The 23,676-nt window shown below is 50.1% G+C and overlaps 1 protein-coding gene across 1 annotated transcript; it reads right to left on the minus strand.

Moving 5' to 3' along the window:
* Positions 1 to 7: 7 nt before the first annotated feature.
* LOC141727328 (phospholipid-transporting ATPase IC-like) lies at positions 8 to 22,341 on the minus strand. The gene is made up of 30 exons (XM_074533801.1): positions 22,211 to 22,341; positions 21,784 to 21,956; positions 19,915 to 20,018; positions 13,885 to 14,077; positions 10,947 to 11,044; positions 10,534 to 10,647; positions 9,953 to 10,051; positions 9,797 to 9,858; positions 9,306 to 9,378; positions 9,129 to 9,199; positions 8,701 to 8,783; positions 8,389 to 8,547; positions 8,126 to 8,214; positions 7,660 to 7,850; positions 7,368 to 7,576; positions 6,882 to 6,925; positions 6,569 to 6,725; positions 5,838 to 6,026; positions 5,501 to 5,613; positions 5,106 to 5,270; positions 4,899 to 5,010; positions 4,620 to 4,695; positions 4,380 to 4,512; positions 3,869 to 4,154; positions 3,072 to 3,295; positions 2,580 to 2,663; positions 2,064 to 2,309; positions 1,773 to 1,911; positions 1,561 to 1,691; positions 8 to 1,081 (listed from the first exon to the last, which is right to left on the minus strand). The coding sequence occupies exons 4-30, from the start codon at positions 14,063 to 14,065 to the stop codon at positions 848 to 850; spliced, it is 3,762 nt and encodes a 1,253-aa protein (XP_074389902.1). The 5' UTR covers positions 14,066 to 14,077; positions 19,915 to 20,018; positions 21,784 to 21,956; positions 22,211 to 22,341; the 3' UTR covers positions 8 to 847.
* Between the last annotated feature and the right edge of the window lie 1,335 nt (positions 22,342 to 23,676).

Here is a 23,676-nt window from a genome sequence, read left to right on the forward strand (position 1 = left end):
GTAGGGCAGAACTGTTACTATGGAACCATTTCAATAATTAGCTTTTAGTTCGGGAGGGGGAAGTAGATAAAAGTGAAACATTCAAACACCTCGATAAAACCATTTCAATAATTAGCTTTTAGTTCGGGAGGGGGAAGTAGATAAAAGTGAAACATTCAAACACCTCAACTCCAGTAAAGAACGTGCAAATGTAAAGAGACTGATAAAATCACTTTTTACACTGTAAGAACTGAGGCACCAGCAACTGAAATACATTCCAATGAAAGTGACCGATTTCTAGTTATCCATCACTGACTGTCCAGACCCGAAATGAATAGCTTGTGCCAGCTCCAGGGGCAGCTTCCTGAGCTGAGATCTATCCTGATTCCAATCTGACACGGGCAGGAGCTCATCACCAAAGACATCCCAGCTCAGCTGTGACAGCTCCGATGGGAGCATCCAGAGCCGAGCACCCCATGTGCCATCACGGCTGAGCAGTTAATGAAATGGAGCACACAAGCAAAATCGCTTTCAATGACAAGGATGAAATGTAGATACAGTTTTATACCAGCACAGTATTCAAAAGTGAAAAGTCTGCAATTCCAGGCATCACTAAAAACAGACACTGCTGGGTTTCCATTCCCAGCACGTGCATCCTTCACTGTCATACAGAGCACTCGCACAAGGATCAGCAGTTCCACAGAGAACTCTTGGCCTTTCTGTGCTCCCAGGAGTCCAAACCCAGAAACTTCTGAGACATAAAAATCTCCACACCCTCGTGCCGGGTGGCTGAACAAGCCGCCGAGTTCGTGCGAACAGTTCTGTGCCGTCGCTGTGACCAACACCCGGGCAGCAGGCGGGCAGTCCCTCAGCTGGTGTCCCCCGTGTCCCCGGTGTCCGCGGTGTCCCCGGCGGCCAGCACGGCGTCCAGCGGGGCGCGCCGCTTGTGGATGCTGCGGCCCGAGGCGATCAGGTCGGCGTAGCCGCGCTGGTGCGAGAAGGCGTAGGCGGAGCGGCGGGCGGACACGCCGCGGCGGAACGCGCTCTGCCGCCGCTTCCACTGCTGCTCCTCCAGCAGGTACTTGCGACGGTTCCTCTGGATCTGCGCGCACGCAAACACACCGCGGGTCCTGCGTTAGGCAGCGTGGCCACAGCTGATCTGTTCTCATAGCTGTGCGCTGGCTCAAGGCAGGGCAGGTAGCCAAATCCATCCCCTACACTCCTGACAAGTAGCCCTGGCACTCCAGGCCAGCCTAAATTAAACCCACACTGGGGCCCTCAGCAGCCTCGTGGGGTCTCAGTGGCACCACCAGATCTCAGGAAACAGCCCCCACTCAGCTGCTGCCTCTGGCCAGCCCTGCGGCCACTCTGCTCACGGGACCCAAGCCAGCCTTGTGTCACTCTCTGAAGGGCACCAGCACTTACTTGTCTCTAACATTATCACAAAATCCCAAAATGGCTTGGATTGGAAGGGACCTTAATGCCCATCTCATCCCACCCCTGCCATGTGCAGGGACACCCTCCACCAGCCCCTGTAAATAAACACCTGCCACATTCACCCAAATACCAGATTTCACTCACTTTATCGCTCTCTGAAGGCCAGATTGTCATGGACAGAAAGCGCTGTGCCACTACAGGCAGTAAGCAAATGGCAATGGTTAAAATCATGGTAAGCCAAAGGTATGGCTGCCGCAGAGCATTCGGAGCAGCTCCTGGGAATAAAAGGAGCAAAAGTTAATTTATGATAACGCTACTTCAGACAGGACTGAGAACCACAAAGCACCAGCACTCACCTGTGAACTGAAAGACAGAAGGGAAGAGAACATGGATTCCAGCACTGTGAAAGTCAAATGTGAGCCCAAAGTAAAGTGCAATACTCCCAAATACTGAAAAAGCATTAACAAAAGTCCAGTAAGATGTATCCAGGCCAATCTAAAAGCAAACAAAAGTGCCAAATGAGTTTCTTAATTCCAAATAATGTCAATTACTTCTTACGTGTTGTCACCTTTCTAGTAGAGAAATTTAGAACAGTGAGCAGAAAGTGTTCTCAGAACACCAGAGCTCAGGGAACCAAGCTTACTTGCCTGAAAATTGACCACAAATATCAAAGAGGATGCTGCTGTGACAGCAAAGGACTGATAATCTGCAGGGCCTTCTCCATCTTGTCCCATAGATATAAGGTAGGCTCCGTATGGGATGAAGAAGATGATCAGTGAAGTTACAGCTCCATGGAGCAAACTTAGAAAGAACTTCTTGTAGTTGAAAAGTAAATCTCTCTGACCCAAAACATAAAGTCTGGGGAACCGAAGGCTCAGTTTGTCGCTCACATCCTTAATAGAGAGGAAAAAGAAAAAAGAAAGTTGTGAATTGTTGTTCTCAGCCTGAGGTTTGGAGAGTGAGAAGCTGAACTATACAGTGTCCCAAAGGGAATGGCAGATCCCTTTCTCTTTCCAATAGCAGGGATCTGCACAGAGTAATGCAAAAGGAAGATGTTCTTAAAAGCCACAAAACCTAACCCCTCTTGTTTCATGCACAACCAGTGTAACTTAGGCCTGGTGACAGGTGCCTTTGGATTCCTTGCTGCAACAACATGGGGATACCTGGTCGAACAAGCCGACGAGCAGGACCGGGAGGCTGGAGTACAGCACGTTGTACACTGTGATGAACCAGTCCTCGTAGGCTGTCTGCAACAGAGGGGGAATTGCAGGACTTGGTGATTTCATTTGATTACACCCTTCCCCTCCAGTTCCTGAGAAAACTCACATGTGCTCTACCACAGCTCTAAGTTCCCTGTCTCGGTGTTCACCCCAAGGCAGCAGCGCCTGGGCTCAAGGCTCTGCAAGCTCCTCAGGCTGCTTTAAGCTGCCTCACTCCTGCCAAATGTTCCTCCCTGTACAACAATGACCTGACTTCAGTGCTCTGGAATCATACCTAACTGCTTGTAACTAACTCACTCAGTACTCATCACATCCTCTTGCAGAAATCACTGGTGACAACTTCACATTCCCGACACTTCCCAGGTTAAGCCTTTGCTGTTCCACACTGACAGAAGCACCTGCCTGTTGCTATCCCACACGAGCACAGCTTCCTACCTGGGCAGAGAAGCCATTGAAGAACGAGTACCAGATGTGGACCAGCGTGAAAGCGAAGTTTTTGTAGAAGAAGTATCTCAGGAACTTGCACATCCTGATGTAGGACCAGCGCCCGTGGACCAGCAGCAGCCGCTGGAGGTAGCGGAACTGCCCGAAGGAGTAGTCACTCGACATGACAGCCTGCATGCCCTCCTGGCCACTGATCCCGACTCCAATGTGGGCAGCTGGGTGAGGGACACAAACACCACACTCGAGGTTGGACAGAGGGACAGGAACGCGACCAGGGCCATTTCTACTGTCACCCGCACTTGTTCTGCCAGAATGCACCAGGAAATTTGGCCAAAGGAGAACCAAGCGATGGGACAGAGTGAGTAAAGTGCTGAACAAACTGGCCAGGCAGTTTACAAACACCCTTGGGACACAAACACTATCCTAGACATTTTTTCCTCACTTGCATCTCTTGGGAAGCTGAGCAGGTACAATGTGGGATGGCTAATGCCACCAGGCAAGAGGCAGCCAAGCTACTGCTTTGGTCTTTATATTACACTCTGTAACACACAGCATGAGAACAGATTCCTGCTCAGGGAATGTCTACAGAAAAAAAAAAATTAGATCAGGAAAAATCACTAACCATTTCCTAAAGTGCTTCCTCAGAAAGGGAAACAGGCACAGAAGCTAAAAGGCCCACGGCAGCAAAGCAGATGGAAGAGTCTTCTGACAGAGAGGGACAGTGGAGAGACCGCAGGAGCAGGCCAGAGGAGATCTGTCCTAGCGGGAGAGCTTGACAGCTGCCTTACTTTTGATCATGTTCACATCATTGGCCCCGTCCCCGATGGCCAGGGTGATGGCCTTCTTGTACTTCTTCACCAGCTCCACCACCATGGCCTTCTGCTTGGGTGTCACACGGCAGCAGATCACAGCCCTGCACTCGCAGGCCAGATCAACAAAGTTCTTCTGCTGCTGCTCCTTGTAGGCCTCTGCCCTTCTCCTTTTCTCACTTTGTTTCTTCTTCTCTTCTGCTGTTCTGGGGAATTTCAGTTTAAGTTTCTTTTTCTTCTTTTTCTTCTCCAGCAGGATTTCGTTCTGTGAAAAAAATAAAACTCACTGTATTCTCTTCTGCACCATTTGCAGTCCTACTCCAGGCACTGCCTAACAACACACCTGAGGTGATGATGCTCCCAGCATCCATTTCTGGCATTTTAATGAACTGCTCGTGCAGGCAACGGAACAGAGTCCTCAGTGAGAGACACTGCAGGCTGGTGGTGCCCCAAAACCCCAAACACTTGGGAGAGCAGCCGTTGTACATACCAGCCAGGAGCCCGTGATGATCAGAGCCCGGTCTCTGCTGCCCTGGAAGAATGGCTCGTTCATTCTCAGAGAGGAATGTGGACTGGAGCCAGCCCTGTTCCTCTGGTTTTCCAGCCTCGTTTGAAGGAGAGCACTGCAAAGAGAGGGGGAAACTGTACGGAAAAGTCAAGGATAAACTTTAAACTAGGTCAGTCCCAGACTGAAAATCCTGAAAACTAACTCCTCTGTACTTTTACTTGCCTGGTATCTTCTCCATAGCAGATGGCTGTGTCCTCTGTTAGGAGTTCACAAGAAAATCCAATATTTTCAGCAGTTTCTACAAAAAAAAAATTAAGAGAGGGAAGTATTTACTGAAAGTTCTGCTACAAACAATTGTTAGGAGCAGCCAGAAGCCCCTCAAGTGCTCTTAAATAATTTCTGGTTTACGTTTCAGTATGAGCATTCCCTTTCAATGCCACAGTGCAGATGAACAGGAAAACATCCTCCTGTTTTTAGCTGTTTGGCTGTAAGTAACCCCACCTTTTTTGTCACCAGTAAGCACCCAGATTTTAATGTCTGCTTTGGAGAGTCTGGAGATAGTTTCTGGAACTCCATCCTGTAGTTTGTCTTCAATAGCTGTTGCACCAAGCAGCTGGAAGGCATTTGAAACACAGGTGGTTAGTAGCACTGAAACGTGTTTCTTTTAATGTAAGAATTGAAATGTACTAAAAATGTACAGCTCCTTACAATCAAGTTTTTTTCTATTTCCTCATACACTTTGTCCAGAGCTTCATCCCGGTGACTTGTAGCTAAACTGGCCTCCAGAAACTTTTTATTCCACACTTCAAATTCATCCTGGCTTATGTCTCTATAGCACAGGCAGAGTGTCCTGAGAGTTTCATTTGCAAAGACCTGAAAAATAATTAAAGCCACACATATCACAAAAGAAAACTCTTCATTTGCAATACAAATATAAGGGTGAGAACATAAGCATTTGACAAGTTTGACAGAACAAGCCCAACTTTCAGAACCAATTGCAGGTTTCCATTTGTCTTAATAGCTTAGGAAAAGGAAATGAATAACACTATTGTCAGAAAGAAACAATTTTTGTTTTAAAAAGTGCATACAAAATACAAACATACATCAAGGGCCTCTTCTGTGGCTTCTCTCTTGACGTTGCTGGCGTGCAGCCGCTCGTAAATCACCGTATCAGCCCCTTTGCAATACAGCCGGATATCGCCACCGGACTCTCTCACTGCGGAGGGAAACAGCACAGCCGGCACCCCTACATCAAGGAATCACTTGGGATTGGATTTCTCAGCCTACTGCCAAGTACCAAAGTGCAAGATGGCGTTTCTCCTTCAGCGGGCTCAAACGTGCCCCAGCACTGGTGATTCTTGAGCCCAGCTCCCTCTGCACATCCCTTTTCACCCCCAAACAAGAGACCTTGTCCACGCAGGCCGGTGGCAGTCAGCTTACCAATGACAGACATCCTCTTCCTGTCGCTGTTGAAATCCAGGATGGCCAGGACATCGTAGGTCCTCTGGACGCCCATCTCGCTGAGGGTGATGGTGTTCTGCGTCCGGGACAGGAACACGTAGCCGAAGTTGCGCGCGGCCGTCACCAGGGCCCCCTCGTCCGGGGACGCCGCCTGGTAGTGGAGCTGGCCTGCGGGATGGCAGCCAGCACACAGCTGAGGGTGCAGCCGGGCACTGCTGCGGCAGGGCACACCGAGAGCAGGCAGCACAGCCCCCGGGCTGTGACACCTGCTGCCCAAACAGGATCGGCCCTCAGCCTGCAAAACTCCATGGCTGCTACCTCAGCATCCTGATTGCTCAATCCAGTCATTTAAACATTCTCAAAAGAAGCTCCAAAACACACATCCTTGGCCAGAGACACCAATACAGTGAGTGGAAACAAACCCAGAAACAGTAGGAACAAGAAAGGACAGGACACTGTTGGTTTCATGGAGATTTCACAAGGATGGGAGTAAAGCAATATTCACATTCCATGTTGTAATTGAATCTTCCAACCCATGAATTCAAAAGCTGATCACCTCTACATTTAGTTATGTTTAATTTAAAAGGGCAGCCTAACACTCCTTCCTTATGGTATCAGCATTAGTTGCAGATGTCTCCCTCAGGGAACTGGATTTGAATTATTGTTTTCTGCTACACAAGGAAAACAAACTAAGCAAAAGCCACACTCACCATCAGAAGTGTCAGCCATGACTGTGTGACAAATAGCAAGCAGAAAAAAGAACTTCTGGATTTCTGGCTCCTTTCCAGCCTTTATTTGCTCTATCAGATAGTGATCGTAGAATAAGAACTTCCCATCTGCGTACGCATTCCAGCTGAAATCAACTTGCTGCACAGACAACAGGGGAAGAGAGGCCGAGTCACCAAGGTGCCGCTGCTTTGTGCCCACCCGCACCTCTCCGTGCCACGGATGGGCCAGGCGGTGGCTGAGGTGGAGCTGGCATGGAGCTGGCACGGAGCTGGCATGGAGCTGGCATGGACCCACCTCTGCGTGGCTCTGGAGCTGCCCTGCTGCATCCCGGCAGTCCCCTGCAAGGCAAGCACCCACGCTCAGGGCACCGGGCACGGCACAGCTTTTACAGCCCACCACAGATCAAACATATCCACAACATGTACTGCCCTGCCACTGGAGGGGAAGGGAAAGGACAAACTGCTGCTCACGCTAAAATGTCCTCGTCTGTTTCTTGACTTTGTCCCCAGAGCATTTCTAGGGAAAGCAAATTTGTACAAAAAATGGTGCAAATTACCAATTTTCAGTTTTTCTGAAAGCTGAGAAGTTCCCACTAAAGTTCCATTATTTCCAACTTGTAAGTGAGAAACCCCCAACAACTCAACCCCATGCTTTACCCAGTGCCAGGTCTAAATTGTGGAAGTTCAGCTGGAACTAAGAGAACTTGTATGTACCTGACCTCCAGCAGGTATTAAAATTAATTATTAATTCCTCCTCCTCCTCCTCCTTTGCACAGCTTACCGTATCTTTGCCCGTTTATGCAGCACTTTTTAAAGGTCATGATGTTCTGTGTGAGGGTTCCAGTCTTGTCAGAGAAGATGTACTGGATTTGGCCCAGCTGCTCGTTCAGCGTGGTGGTCCTGGCCTTGGCAGCCGTGTCCTTCTCGGGGTAGTACATCTGCAGGTCCCAGTTGATGAAATAGCTCTGGCCAAAGCGAATCACTTCCACACTGAACGAAAGAGAAGGGAGGTTCTCACTCCCAGCCGCAGCTCCCATTTCCACCCAGCGACAGCTCCTCAGGGGCTGCCCTACCTCACGTAGAGGGAGATGGGCACCATGGTGTTGAGGACAATGATGTAGCCCCAGAAGGTGAGGAAGCCCCGGTAGGCGGGGCTGGAGTCCTGGGCGTCGTACAGGTACCAGGAGGAGTTGCCAATCTGCTGCTCCCAGTAGGTGTGGCCGATGGCCAGCCCCGCCGACAGCAGGATGAGGACCACGATGATCTGCAGGGCACAGAGAGCCCTCTCACACTTCAGCAACATCTGCTCCACTTACATCCCAAATCCCCATGCTCCTGACAGAATGCGACAGGTATTTGTGAGGAGAAATGGAGCCAGCATTTCCCACAAAGGCACATTTCAGATTTCCTCCTACTCCATCCCAGCTCAGCAGGCCAGAAAAAAGTCAAAATGTATTTATTACATACACACAGGAAGAAGCTGCCTAGCTTCACATTCACTCTTCACTTAAGATCAGAATTTAAAAAAAAAAGGCTTACAGTATAAACCATGTAGTTCATAAGGGAGTCAATTTTTGTCCTTTTAAATCTTGTCCTTCCACTATTTCTCATTATTTTTGTGTCAGCACCTAAAAATAAAGAGTGAAAAATTTAAAAAGGGAAAGATAGGATAAGCAAACACATGTCAGTATTACAGTTTTACCAAACTGGGACATGAAATACAATTCATGAAGAATTCATCTATAGGATGAAGATTCTTTTTCACTCTACAGGTGTGCTTTTAGTGGGGAAATATTACACACCTGCAAATATGACCATTCCATGGCAGAAGTCTGTGTTCCTGATCTTACAGCCACGCAACAAAATCTTATCTGCATCCAGGGGATAAACTGAGTCTCTCCAGGATAACATTCCTGTAAACTTATCCAGCCGGTTATTGGGTTCTTCACATTCAACCAGACCTAGAAAATGGGGAGGAGAATGTGTTTAATGTACAAGTTGAATCCAAATGCATTGACTTGTACCCAACATCAAAGTAGCTTTGCATTACTTTTATTGACTTGCAAACAATTTGAGCTAGGTTCTAACAGCATTAGGTGTAGAACTGTACCAACCATCAAAGTCTGCCAGGGCACTTTCTTCCTGAAGGTGTCTGTGTGTCACCTCTAGGGCCATTTTGAATTTTAAGTTAGTCTCACTAAGAAGAAAAGATAAAAAGGTGATTTTATTAAAACCATGGGTACAGGAGAGAAGTTTAAACACAATTAAATTAAGGTACCACCACTACTCTGGGCAACCTATACTAAAGTAAAAAATAAATCCATGTCCTTCCCCCTTTCTTCCTATGTCACGTTCTCCAACACTTTGGATGTGCCTGTAGCACTCCAGGGGACACGTTTTAATGATTCCTGAATTGTGGGAATCAGCAGCTGGATGCAGTTCCCCATGTGTGGCTTAACAAGCAGACTCTAACATCCACAGTCCTTGCTCTTTTCCTACTCAGCCCAAATTAACTCCAAGGCATCCTCAAGCAGAGCCTTACCCATCCAGTTCAGCTGTCTCCACATAGCACAAACTGTTTGGTTCTGAGCTGGACAGCAGCAAAATATCAGCCTGGAAAACAAATAAATAGACATCAAATAAAGCCAGGTAAAAATTCCTACAGAGCTCTCTCGAAACATCAACAAATGTATCTGAAGCAGGAGCAAAAGGAACTTACAGGAACAAAAGTGTTTTTCTTCAGACGAACAACATCACCAACTTTAATATCTTTCCATTTAGTGGCTTTGAACCTGAAACCAAAGATAGTTTATTAATTATTACTTTTAATCTAGAACACAATCCACTCTATAAATCTTATAATATTGAACTTTCCTTAGGAAAAAAATTATCTTTTGGCGTGCTGTGGGTTTGCTTCTCAGAAACTGCAATTTAGCTGAGGGTCCACAGCTCAGAAGCCAACCTACCTCTTCTCTTCCCACTTCACCTAGCTAGGAATTCCTGTCCTGCTCTCCAAAGAAGTTGCTCTTAGCACAGATTTAGTCCCAGAGAATTAACTTTAAATTACTCCTTCAAGCAATTCTCTTCCAGCTTCAGTTAGGGTTTCAGACAGAGAACAGAGCTGAGCCTTTCCTATCACCTACAGCTTCAGACGTGTGGCAAAGCTCAGCAACAGGGACAGGACCAGAGCTCAGAGGGGAACACACAAACCTTCCATCCTTGATGACGTCACATGTCCTGTTATTGACCTCGTTGTCCATCCTGTGACGAGCCTGAAAGCACAGCAAACACCGCCCTGTGTCACAGCAGGCGACACAGCTGCACCGGGAGGGTTCTGCTTTTGTATTTACAGAACGTGGCTCTTACAATGTCATCCACCAGGTCTTTGACTGCAGTTATTCCCAGCACCAGCAGCAAGGGCACCAGAGTTGTGTACCATGACAGGGTACTGATTTCAGGAATCGCCTGCAAAAGACCAATAGAATCAGGTCAGCACGGGATCATCAATCAAACTGAAATCAGAGATATTTCACAGTGACCTGACTAGAGGAAAAACCAACACATCAGAGAGAATTTTAAGCCAGGTTGTGAAAATGAACAAGAGTTTGGCTGTTACACTTCTTAGGAATCAGCTTCCCTTTAGCAATTGCACTGGCTCGTATAGTCTGGTGGTGCTTCTGATTTATGAGATGAACTCAAGAAATATCTTTTCCTCATGAAATTCATGAGCTCTGCAACGAGTTCATTCAAATTCTGTGCAACTAGCTCATCCCAGAAGCCTGCCATAGCTCATCTGGATTTGCTGCAGGTTTCTGTTAGGATGGGCTTGGTCTCTGCAGCAGCTCAGATAGTGCCCCTCAATTCCCTGGCAGGACAGCACTGAACTGTGGCATAAATATTACTGAGCCCAGATTCCCTTCACAGGGAGTACTCTCCATCTTGCTTACCTGCAAAATGAGAAGAACCAGGAAATAGAAGTTGGCTGCTCTCTTGAACTGTTCAAACAGATTCAGAGGTAGAAAAGTGATGGGGTTGTACTTGTATGTCTTAATTGCATTTCCCTGTGGGAGAAACCCAAACATCATCAGTGACACAGCAGAGCTTCTCCTTCCAACACAAATGTACAGTGCATAGGTTCAAGTTCCCAATTCTCTATCTCACCTTAAACACGTCTCTTGATAGACTCTCCATTTTCCATTCCAAAACCCCAACCCAGTTATTCTTCCCCCCCTGGGCTGGAAACACTGAGGAATTGTGAACGCTGGCTTTTACACCACTCACCAGCCATTCCAAAGATCTTACTGGGATTAAGGAAGCATTCACCCGACAATTAGCACCTCATTGGGATAAGACAATTTACCGCATATTTGCTTTTCTTGAAGCACAGGAAGATTGTTCTCTTGAAGCCCGGCTGGTCATAGAAACGCTGGTCGTTTGCTTTAACTTGCCAGCTGCAGTCTGGAAGGGATAAAAGGAGTTGAAAAATGTTACAAAAAATGAGGGAACAAATCTGCCACTTTCAGGTTTTCTCTCTAATCCATATTTTAAAGGAACATTTGGCTGAAGAAAGGCTGGTACCTGCTTTACAATACATATCCTTAAAGAAACCTTTCCAAGGCATTTCCAGGCTGTTTGTCTTTATTAGCAATTCAGGTACATTAAGAGGACCCGAGGAGCTTGCTTAACATTTGAAAGTTCTGTGGGACACCTGCAGAGTAACATTTACTCATGCTAAATTCCCTTCTCTCCCCTCTTTTGGTTGCCTCCGTGAGGCCCATGAAGTGCTAAGCGCTCCAACCCAGGTATGTGTCTTGCTGGAAATGAAGAGGTCAGTTCACCTTTTGAAGGCAATTGATTGATTTAACCATGCTGTGCCATGCTCTTCACTCACACCCATGAAAAAACAGAAAATGAGTGCTTCAGATTTGTATCTTCAGCCACCAGTTTTGTTCCACTGCGAGAAAACTCAGGAACAGGAACTGCATCCATCACAGTTTTCTGTGCCTGCTCTTTGACGGGCTTTCCCTCCCAGCCCCACCAGCTCCGGTTTAGCACAGACACCCTGTGCCCACAGCCACACACCTGGGCCGTGCCCACATCCCAGGAGCTCCTGTGCCAGGTCTGGAAGCCTCACTCAGGCCCTGCCCACATCCAGGAGCTCCTGCCCAGGTCTGGAAGCCTCACTTGCGCCCTGCCCACATCCAGGAGCTCCTGTGCCAGGTCTGGAAGCTGCACTCGGGCCCTGCCCACATCCAGGAGCTCCTTTGCCAGGTCTGGAAGCCTCACTCGGGCCCTGCCCACATCCAGGCACTCCTGTGCCAGGTCTGGAAGCTGCACTCGGGCCCTGCCCACATCCAGGAGCTCCTGTGCCAGGTCTGGAAGCCTCACTCGGGCCCTGCCCACATCCAGGCACTCCTGTGCCAGGTCTGGAAGCTGCACTCGGGCCCTGCCCACATCCAGGAGCTCCTGTGCCAGGTCTGGAAGCTGCACTCGGGCCCTGCCCACATCCAGGAGCTCCTGTGCCAGGTCTGGAAGCCTCACTCGGGCCCTGCCCACATCCAGGCACTCCTGTGCCAGGTCTGGAAGCCTCACTCGGGCCCTGCCCACATCCAGGAACTCCTGCCCAGGTCTGGAAGCTGCACTCGGGCCCTGCCCACATCCCAGGAGCTCCTGCCCAGGTCTGGAAGCCACACTCGGGCCCTGCCCACATCCAGGAGCTCCTGCCCAGGTCTGGAAGCTGCACTCGGGCCCTGCCCACATCCCAGGAGCTCCTGCCCAGGTCTGGAAGCCACACTCGGGCCCTGCCCACATCCAGGAGCTCCTGCCCAGGTCTGGAAGCTGGCTCCTGCAGCTCTGCGTGCCGGGGAAGGATGACTGACGCAGGCAGGGTTTGGAAAGCCTGGCTCTCCTGACTCTGCACCCAAGCATGTCCTCTCTCATGCAGCCCACAGGGACCGTCCCCAGTGCTGCCCTTCCTGGTTCCATGGGATCCTCCTCACCACGGACGGGGTGAAACTGCCGGCGGCACAGGCGTGGGCACGGCTCTGACTAACGCTTCAAAACCCAAATCCAACTGCAAAGGTGGTTTTGTTTTTCCCGCCCACCACAGAGCAAGTTCCACGCTGACATACCTGGACTTTTCCTGGGACTATACAACTTTCATTGCCAGCACCTTGGTTACAAGCCCAGAAGATAATAGAGAAATATTTATCTCGAGGAAGCATGTTTTGAGTTAACATTATATGCATAAATTTAGAAAGTTACTAAGTTTGTCAAAGTGACAGGGCATAAAGAAAAACATAAAGTCTACATAAACATTTCTTTAACACATTCCAAAAACATTGCAGTGTTGATAAAACTGATCAAAAACTGACAAATTAGGTAAAACCTGCAGGAAGGAAGCTCCTCAAAATTGAAGTGTGGTACTAACACCTAATATTTGGCAAGCTGCTTTGCTAATTCATCAACTTTAAAGGATGTCATCATAAAAAAAACTCTTAAACTAAACATGTGATGGGTGCTTGTAAAATGACAGCACACAACAGTTGGTTATGAAATGAGAGCTGATCAGCTGCTCCCACACAAACAGGAAAAAATCTGTATAAATTACACAGGCTCTGGTTACATTGAAAATACTCTCATTGCAGCATGAGCAAAGGGAATTCAGGGGAGCTACAGATGTTTCCTGGGCAGAGGCTCAGAGCAGGGATGGCAGAAAGGCTCCTCCCACTGAGGTTCTTACGCTGGCAGCAGCCACAGGCTGTACCTGCCGGCTCCTCTGAACTCCTCCTACTCACCTTTTACCCTTCAGGAAACTCATGGGGCTATGAAGTGAGCAGTGAGGTGGGAATCTGCTCTGCACAAGCAGAAATCCAGGGAAAACACTGAGCACAGCAAAATGTTCATGCTGGAGCCCATTTCCAGAGGGCTGGGAAACCAAGTACCTGAAGGTCTGTCTGAAAGGTTCCCAGAGCACAGGCCATGCACATCCAGCGCCTGCCTTAATTAACAGGAGGTCACCATGCAGCTCATTATCTTTGCGCAAGGAGCGGTGGCACACAACTGGGCTGCAGCTTGGAATGAAGCTGAGTCTCATTCTGACATTTGTTAAACTGAGCTGCCATCAATTTACTCCTCCAGACTCAGATAAGCCATTCCAAACCTTACCTGACACAGAAATACAAAAGTCCAATCGGTCCCTGAGGCTCAGCCTCTGCATCCAGCATTGTGTGCTGCCCAAAGCAGGGCCAGGGTGCTGTTACCTTTTTCCCCAGGCTCTCAGGCCATGGTGCTGTTACCTTTCTTGCCAGGCTCTCTGCTCTCCTCGGGGTCCCTGCTGCTTGGGTTGGGTCCCAGTTCAGCCCCAGGCTGCCGACCGTCCAGCTCGTCCTCCGTTTCGTCGTCGCTGTACGGCACCACCTCATCGTTGGGCTGGGAATCCTCCTCGAAGGTGGTCTCCGAGTCCCTTTCTGAGATCATGCTGCTAGCACCCTGCCAGCATGGGGGACAAGTTAGGGACAAGAGCAAGTGCTGGAAACCACAGCTGCAGTTTTACTGTGCCGGTGCTGCTCAGCAAACCCCACATGTGACACCCCAGAACGGCGCAGGGCACGGGCTTGGTGTCCCAGCACTGAGCAGGAGCAGGGGGCAGCTCTTGCCCCAGGCAGCCCTTCATTACTGTTCTGCTATGTGTAATTACACCCTGCAGCCCAGAACACCGTGTGCTCCCCACACAGGATGTAGGAACTGGGGAGCACACACACACACACGTCTCCCAGGGGCCATTACACCGTGCCCTGAGGAGCCACAGGAGCTGGAGCCCTCTTGGCCACAGTGGGACACGGAACTGGGCACGCACGGAGTGCCAGGGCAGACATCCAGGGTTCTGTCACACCGCTGATCCTCCATGCCAGCCTGCCCAGCCTCGCTTCCTCTCTCTTCCCATGGCTGAACATCAGTGTTTGCCACTGCAGGATCCCACATCTCGCTGCCCAGACACCCGAGGACAGCAGGGGAGGCATTTTGGCTCAGCCCTGAGCTGTATCAGCGGAGGATGAGCTGAGCTGTGGCCATGCCCACGTGCCCTTCAGCTGTGCCTCAACTGGACATCTCCAGCCATCGCTGGGTGTGATCCTAATCCTGAACCACACATCAATTCCCAGCTTGCCCCTGACCTGCCTCACCACCGTGGCATTGCCTTTGCTTACAAACTCGGCAACCAGCAGGGCTGGCACCAAACCTGCTGGCGTTCCCCTCAGCTTCTGGTTTTGCAAAGCTGAATTGTCTCCCCTCCCCAATATCTGCTATAAGAGCGAGATAAATATTCCATGAGCACAGACTGTGCTACTGGAGTGGCAGGCTGCTGGCAGGGAGCCAAGGCAGGCCATGTTCCCCAGCCACAGCCCAAAAATACACCAAATCCACCAGGCTGAGTGCACAGGAATCCACACAGCTTCTCCAAGACCCCCTCAAGCTGCTGGAGGCTTCTCCCTCATGGAACTACCCAGCAGGTCACTACCAAGGTGTAGAACCTGAGACTTCTGTGACAGATCACGTTTTCCTAAATGGAAATACGCTTCAAGCTCCAGTTCAGGCCCCTGAATACCTCACAGTGATATTCTGGGTTTATTTCTCCTTTTTTTCTGTGCTTTAATTCTTTCTGTCCTGCCAGCACCTCTTATGGGGACTGCTGAGGGAACAAGTTCCTCCCACACACAGTGCCTAGAACACAAAATGCCACCAGATCTTTGACTGGCTCTCACTCCACAACAACTGAAACAATCTCATATCCCTGGCACACAGAGATTCAGCTGTTAGCCTATTAAATTTTACTGATTAACTGCTTAATGATTAATGAAGTAATTAGTCATGCAAAGGGTAGATGAGATGTCAAAAACTGCTGCTTTTGTTCTCCATTGCAGATGCGTGCCTGCACGGCAACTCCTACAATGCCACCAGCAGCAGCCTGATGCTCCCTGAACAGAGCCCGCCAAGCGACCTGGGGTAAGGTTAAATTAACTGCAGTCACTTTCCCTCCTCAGAGAGCTAAACCGCCCTGGAGAAGCTCGTTAAGAGAGGAGATCTCATTAAGTGTTACCCTGCAGGCAGCACCAGCGCTCTGTGCTGCGGGAGGCAATGGAATTGTGCCCGGGGCTGGCTGGGAGCCTGAGGAAAAGCTCCCGCAGTTGGGAGAGAGATGAGCGCTGCTGTGGGACCCGGGGCAAAGGAGTCCTCCCCTGGCAGGCCCACAAACTGCTTTAGAGCTCAGTTTCTTGACACCTGGGGAGGAAGAAAAGGGCTGGCTGGGACACGCTGAGTCACAGGTTCAGAGGAAGGCGGGGAGGGATCACGATGGGCAAGGGGAGATGGGAGGAACCCCAGCATGGAGCAGCGGAGATGCAGCGAAGGCCGAGGGAGCAGGTAAGGGAGGGAGCACACACCCAGCAGGGCCTGGAGGCGGGAAGCACCCAGCAGAAACCCCGCGGGAACACACATGGCAAGAAGAGAGGGGCCGCTGCTGCCTCTGGTCACTACTCTGAGGGTGTGGAAACAGCTCAGGGAGGGCCCGAGGGGGAACAACACGGCTGTTACATACTGTGAGATCAAATACTCAGACAACACTTTAAAAAGCTGCTTCTTGGCTGCACAGCCCTCATTTTCTAGTTCCTGACTTGCCAACCGGGGCTATCACACTGTTTCAGACCAGAAAACCTTCCATTAACCACTTCAGTCTAGAGAAGCACCAGCTCCCACTGCCTGGGTGGGTGGGGAGCAGTGCCCAGCTCCCGGTTCTGCCTTCCAGCCTGGAAAATCCTGCTGATCCACAGCAGGATGGATACATGGGGAGATAAAGGGGATCAAAACAGTGTTAAGCACAGGTTTAAGTATACCTGATCCACTTTATTTACTAAAAGGGCAAAAGGGCTTCAGTAACTCAGGTTTTGTGTCTACTTCTGCCTCAGGGCAAGCACCAGATAATTGGGAATAAATTAAACCTTGTAAAAACTCCACTTACTGCATTTGTTTCAAGGCAGTAAACAACAACGCAAAGCAATCTTATTCTAAATTCTTCTCTGAAGAGTCACTGCACATGACACTGCTGCAAGAACCTGGGGTGACTTCTTGCAAATTGGGTCATCACTCAAAGTGCCCTGAAAGTTCAGGAATCCATCTGGAACAAGGGACATGGATAGTAGAAGGATTAAAATGCCACTAGAGCTGTTATTTTCTGTTTGTTATGGATATAAAGACCTACAAGGCTCACCATTACACACCTGCTGGCCACCACAGCCTGCTCACAGCCCACACCCTGCGTGTTCCTGTCCTTGGCACCACGTTCTGCACTACCTCACACACTGGGGCAGTGCCAAGCTCAACAGCTGCTCAAACCTGGCCACGCACTGCTCTTCCTGAACACAACACGATCAGTATTTTATGCAAGAACCATAAAGCAAACTCAGATAGTACAAAAAGTAACTCAGAGACCCTTCTGAACTGCTTCAGGGCTCTGGAGTTCAAATAGGACAAAAAAGCTACAGCAAGATGTTTCACTGATTTAACTTGGCATTTAAAAAAGCACTTAAATGCAAAGCCTGAGCCTCAGAGACGTAAGATTTATTTCTTTGCCAGGTGTTGCTGGAGCATCCAGCATTGCAGAACAAAACCTGCTTATGGGAGGGCTGAATACCAACTCCCAGAAAGCCATGTGTGACACAGCCTCTGGGGAGGCTCCCACAGGGACCTGCTGGCAGTGCATGATCACTCCAATTACACTTCCCTCAGAGACAGCAGTAATTACCGTGCCCTCCTCAGCTGTCCCACACTGCTCACCTCAGCAGGAACAGAGAATCGGAGCCAAACGGGAACACGGACAGGGAGAGCCTGGTGGGGCACTCAGGGCTGCCACCCTGGAGGGCACCAGAGAGAAAGGAGAGCCCACAGAGCACCTGCATGGCTGCCCCACAGCACACACCTGGACTCAAATATCCATATCAAAGTCCATATCAAACCCTGAGGGGTTTCAGCCTCATCGTTCATCCATGGGCACAGGACTAAGGGATGGCTGCAACAGCACTTGGGACCTGAAATTTGGCATTGCAAAGACAGCCCAGCGCCCACTCTCAGGTCTTGATCCACCCTCAGCCCAGTAATGACCCAACTGGTACCAGTTAATGCTCCTGTTGTTATTTTTAACACCGCCAAAGCACAGCCAAGGCTTCAAACAGAGGATATTGCATTTCTGCTCTCGCCTCAGGGATCCCAGCCTAAGGCTTTGGCAGAGTATGGGCCTTCATTAAAAATGTGTTCAGCAACTCATCTCCCTGGAACCAGAGCTGCTGCAGGGAAACCAGCAAATCACAAACTGGATTTGCTTCCAATAGATGAGATGGATCACTGATTACTCACAGCAGATGTGAAACGTGACTGGTAACAAGTGCTTGGACAGGCTGATAGACAGGTCTTCTGAACAGCTAAAACCTTCCAGGTAATCTTCATGACATTTTGAGAGGAAAAGAAAACAGCAGCTAGAATAGCATGAATCAGCACAAATGGGCCAAGGAAATAACCTTCACTCCAAACAGTACTAAGCTTCAGGTAGATTGCCATGCAAATTACATGCTTAAAGCTAATTAATTTATCGATCTATTTCACACACAACAGCTCCAGATACTTCCTTGAATGACTGCTTTACAGTAATTGAACACACAAAAGTTCTATCTTGAAGGGAATGATTTCCCTTGGTCACCTGTTCTCAAACACACAGGCTGGCACATGCACCCTAGGAAAGGAAAAGCACAGAGAAGGGGGAGCTCAGGAGCTGAGGGATGAACTTTGAGCCTGGAGAGTGCAGGGCCATGAAACCCCACTGCTGACCCTGGGAGCAGCTCCCACTGCAGCCTGCCAACACGGGGCGACTCACAGCCCCCCCAAAAGGATAAAACCCAAGGGATTCCAGTGTGGCTGCAGACAGAGTGCTCGTGGGGCAGCGATGCACCTTCACAACTCAGGAGAGCACAGCATGTCATACCCCACACAAGAGAAGCACCAGGGACTGAGCTCTCCCTGCAAGCTGAGAGGTCCCTGGGGCTCCTGCTCTGCCAGTGGCAGGTCCCAGAGCAGGGACCATCGAGTGCTGCTGTGCACCCAGCCCCTCATCTTACACACGTTTTACACACACCATTTGTAAATACAAAGTGGACCTATTTGATTCACAATAGGACCTTAACACAGGCACCTACTGCTGCTCTGGAGGCTGGACTAACTCTAAAGATTAAGCACTAATTCCAGTTCCAAGAGAGTTTTAAATTGCTATTGTATGCAGCCAACCTTGCAACGCTTTGCAAGGAACCAAGCCTGTCCCTCCTCCAATGCCCTAACAACCCTGACTACCTGCCCCATCAGGAGGCAAACACCACAGTAAAACTGTAACCCTGGCACCACCAACTCTGAAAATCTCACTTAAAACAGCTGCTCGTGCCAAGCAGGCTGCAGGGAGGTGACAGTTCCTCCCCTGAGCACACTGCAGACCTGCTCAAGCAAGCTGAGACACCAAGACCCTGAGACCCTCTAGAGGGAGGAGAGAGGGTTCAGTTCTGTGCTGCTGGCAAATGTTCAAGTCCCATCTTGGGGAAAAAAATTGAAATGGAAAGCAGACGCTATTGCATACTCCCCGGTGTAGCTACTGACTAAAACTTGTATGAAAATAAGAATGAAGGACTTTCCAATATAACTCCTTTATCCTGATGAGCCAACAGGATTTGACACAGGGAAGAGATTAACTCGACACCAAGAATTTAACAGAAAATCACTCCAAGGAAGAGACCCACAGCTGCCTGAGGTTACACAAAAAGTGCTGAAGATGGGCCATTGCAGATACCAAATCATCATTTCCCCGTTATCTGCCCTAGGATTTCTCATTAACAGATCTGCAGAGTTCTGTCATTTAAAGTCCAAGGCAAGGCAAGCTATCTTTGCAGAAGATAAAGGGTTGGTAACCTTTGCTCAAGCTGCCCTCTCTGAAGGGGTTTCAGCCTGCCTTTTACAGGGTGTCACCTTGGTCTTGAGGTTCATGTTACACAACAGCATATATTGAAGTTAATAGAGGGAAAAATAATTATATTGTTGCGCACACCTAAACTGCATTGCTTGGGGTAAAAGATTTTTGGAACTTTATAGAGAGATTTTTCCTAGTAATCACCATCAAAACCAGCAGATATTTTTATCTACTAAATGAAGGTTACTTCCTGCTACCAAGATTGGAGATGCCATTAACACACCTCTTCTGGCAGCACCTACAATAGAAACTGAAGCCATTTTCCTCAGCTGACCTTTATCCAGTGGAGTGTGTGACTGAAGCCCAGACTGCATCACAGACGCTGGCACTGGCCACTCACAGAGGATCCCCTGCGTTCATCTTCAAACCAGGCTCCATCTGCAACGAAACAATGTAGAAAATGGTTCATTGCCTGATTCCACCTTGTGTGCACACAATAACAAAAAACTATTCCGTAGAAAAATCGTGAAATTTATTTGCCTTGCAAGAATTTCTTAGGCTTTGTGTGGAACCGTTTGTCCTATGACCCTAAGGTGTCTGGGCTCTGTGATAAACCTGCGGCTTGAGGCTGGTAGAGACCTTTTAAAGATATTAACACCCACACCCTGTTTGTGAAGTCATTAGTACATCTTGCCTATCACCAGATTGTCAAATGAAAATCACATTTCAAGTTTCTATCAGAACACAGGGGAAAACCCAGCAGACGTCGCAGAGGGATTGTGTAAGCTTGCCAAAAAGCAGCAGTGCTGTCACAGAGCTGGGCACCTGCCGAGGAGGGCTCGGAGAACCCGGAATGGGAATGTGCCCTTCACCTTCCCGCGACAAGCACAGAAACAGAGAGGTTAAGTGATTTGCCCAAGGCCATCGGGTAAGTCACTGACAGAGCCAGGGTTGGGTTTCAGCAGCTCCTGGCCAACGTCCTGCATTCAATTACAGCTGCACAAAGCATCTCATTTAAAAGAGGCCCGACAAAGCCCACGGCCAGGAAGAACATCAAAACCCCTCGGATCTGAAACAACAACAACAACAACAACCAGCCCCCTTTCCACATTTGAGAGCAGCCAGCACTTCAGGCTTTCAGCCACACCAACAAGAGAGCAGAGAAATAAATTCCAGCTCATTTTAAAATAACTTCAGTGCAAGTGCCTCTTGAAATTCACCATCCCAAACTCTAAAGCAAAGGTCCAGAACACTCACATGCTGTCTTTATGGCAGAATTACATGAGAATAGTTTAGAAATTACTGAAAATAATCTCTCCAATAGCTACAAGTTAACAGATAGACAAACAGAAGCCCGGGACAGGTACGAAAGCAACCAGACTCTAAGGTGGCCACCAGTGCAAAAGCTAACAAGGAAAGCTTCAAAAATGGCCAGATACTACTCATTTTCTAAACCAGGCTTTGAAAACGAAGACAAATCAAAACCCACGACCAAACAGAAACCTGAGCAGCCTGATGGAGCACAGACACCGACAGGGAGTTAATCCAGGGACTCGCTCCAGCAGCAGCCGCCCAGGCGGGGACTGCTCGGGGGCCAGGCTGCCACCCCAAACACCCCAAACACCCCAAACACCCCAAACACCCCAAACACCCCACAGCCCAGCGGCGCCGCTCTCCAGAGCCAAAGCCCTCGGCCCGGAGAGCAAACACCCGCCCGGCTGCTGCTCATCGCCAGCACGCTCCTGCCAGAGCCCCCGGGCTCTTCGGCCTCTTGGGTTTCAGCGCTCCTGCTGACACCCGAGCCGGGGAAATGCTCCATTCCCCGCTCCATTCAGCACAGCTCCATCCCGGCTCCGAGCAAGGGATGCTCTTTGAGCTACAGGCACCAAGCACCAGCTAACAGGACCCAGACACCGGACTGGTTTGGTTTTGTTTTCCAAGCAAGTCACTGACCTCACAAGTAACTCGCCCAGTATTTTCTATTGCAGAATTACTGCTCCTTACCGCAGAAACCTATTGCTGCTCTGATGACTGTATAAACACTGAGTAATGAGTAATGACCCCGCAGCCCTGAAGGCTGCTCTCATTGTATACAAGTGTGGGGGGAAAGCCGGGAGCAGGGCAACCAGCCCAGGGCCACCGGCTGGAGTCAGTGTCCGGGGGGCTCGGGGAGACCGGAGACAGCCGAGCTGCCTTAGCTCACCTTCCAGCAAACTCCTGCGCTTTCTCTGCACTTCACACCGGAGGGACTCTGCGCTAACTTGGACCGTCACCGGCCGCGCATCCCGCGGGCGGGAGCGAGGGGGACGCCGATTCCCGCGGGGTTAAACCCTCCAAAACAACGCGTCGGGGTCCTCGCTCCGGGCGGGGGATGTTCTGGGAAGGAAAGAGAAAAGAAGGGAAGGCGTTCCGGGTGCGCCCGGGCTCGGCTCCGGCCCCACCTGTGCGGCGGGGCGGGAAGGGACAGAGCCCGCCCCGACCCCCGGCCCGCAGCGAGCGCGGCACCTGCGGAGCTGGCGCGGCACGGCCCTGGCGGGGACGGAGGCACCGCGGCCCCCGGGCCACGGCACCGGCACCGGCCCCGAGCCCCGCTGCGGCAGCCGGGCAGGAGCCCCCGGCCGCGGCCTCACCTGCCCCGCGGCTTCCCGCTCGCTGCTCGCCCCGCGCCCGCCCGGCTCCCCGGGAGCCGCCGCCAGACCGGCCCGACGGGTTGGCCCGGTTCTGCGGGCGGGGTGTAGGGCAGCAGGGAGGGGCAGCGGGGAGGGGCCGGGGGCAGCGGGGAGGGGCCGGGGGCAGCGGGGAGGGGCCGGCACAGCGGGGCCACGCCCACCGCCACCTCCCCGCTGGGGCTCGGGGGCAGCGGGACCCTCCTGTCGCCAATGGCACCCGCGGGAGGTGCCGAGGTGCGGGTCCAGCCCTGCCCTGGTGACAGCCGGGTTGCTTTATCCCTCCTGGCAGGGTTGCTTTCTCGCTCCTTATTCACTGGACTGCACAGCATTAGAGAGCTCTGGAAGGGCTACAGGATTTGAGCCTTTTAAATGCTCCGAGTGGACTCCTGGGTCCCAAATCCTTCTGAGGAAGGACTGGGGAGTTGGGGGATGCTCAGGAGTGATATTCTTAACCGATGGGTTTGCTCATTAATAAGTAGATAAATTAATAAACAGATAAAGCGGTCATATTTAGGGATGGCAGTAGTGCTGTTCTGCCATACGCACATTTGTTCATAAATAATGCAATTTAGGGCAAGTGGAATGCAGATATTGTTACTGATCTGACTGAGTATAAAAATCTGGAAAATTCTGTCTCAAATTGATGATGGGCTGCTGCTCTGTACTAAAAGTGATCTTTGTATTGGACTGGCAGGTATTGCAGAGATCACTTGGTTTCTTTTTCAGCAGCAACAATACTCAATTTTCCTATGCCAGAAAAGTCTTGTTCAAACAGATTTGGTTTTCCTTTACCAAAAATGTGATGCTGAGTCCCAGAGCTGTGTCCTTCAACACTTTTCTGCCTGCCTCAAATTCCTCACACCAGAATAAAACCAAAGTTAATCAAAATCAGGAACATTTTGGCCGAACAAAGCAGCAGAGGTTACTTGTGCTTTTGACAATTCCCGCTCTGGGCAGGACATTAATTCCTGTCCAGGGCTGAACATTTGGCTTCCACTCCAGTATTCACAAGGCTGCTGCATGCACAGCCTGGTCCGTGGGACACACTGTCAGGAGGGAGATTACTGCAGATAAAAGGGCCCCTTAACAGTGACTAATGGCCCGGCCCAAATATTGGTTTTACACTCAGTGCAGATCCGTGTCTGAGGGAAACAGCAGCTGTTCCCCACACTGGGGCCGTGAGGAGGAGCATCCAGCTCAGACCCTGCCCTTGGTCCCTTCCAGCAGGTATTTCCAGTTCTGCCCCGGGACTTCTCTCCTCCATCCTCTCCTTTATTCCTCACTCTCATCTTTCACGCGCGCCCCTTCACCCCAAAACAGCAACATTCCTTTCTGTCCCGCTGCTGCTTCTCTCCTTCCCAGCCTCTATTCCTGTTTGTCTTGTTTTGGCAGGGTTTGGGACACAACTGTGTAGAAAGGGTCATACA

The sequence above is a fragment of the Zonotrichia albicollis genome (genome assembly GCF_047830755.1).
Source record: "Zonotrichia albicollis isolate bZonAlb1 chromosome Z unlocalized genomic scaffold, bZonAlb1.hap1 SUPER_Z_unloc_1, whole genome shotgun sequence".
In the NCBI taxonomy this organism is placed as follows: domain Eukaryota; kingdom Metazoa; phylum Chordata; class Aves; order Passeriformes; family Passerellidae; genus Zonotrichia; species Zonotrichia albicollis.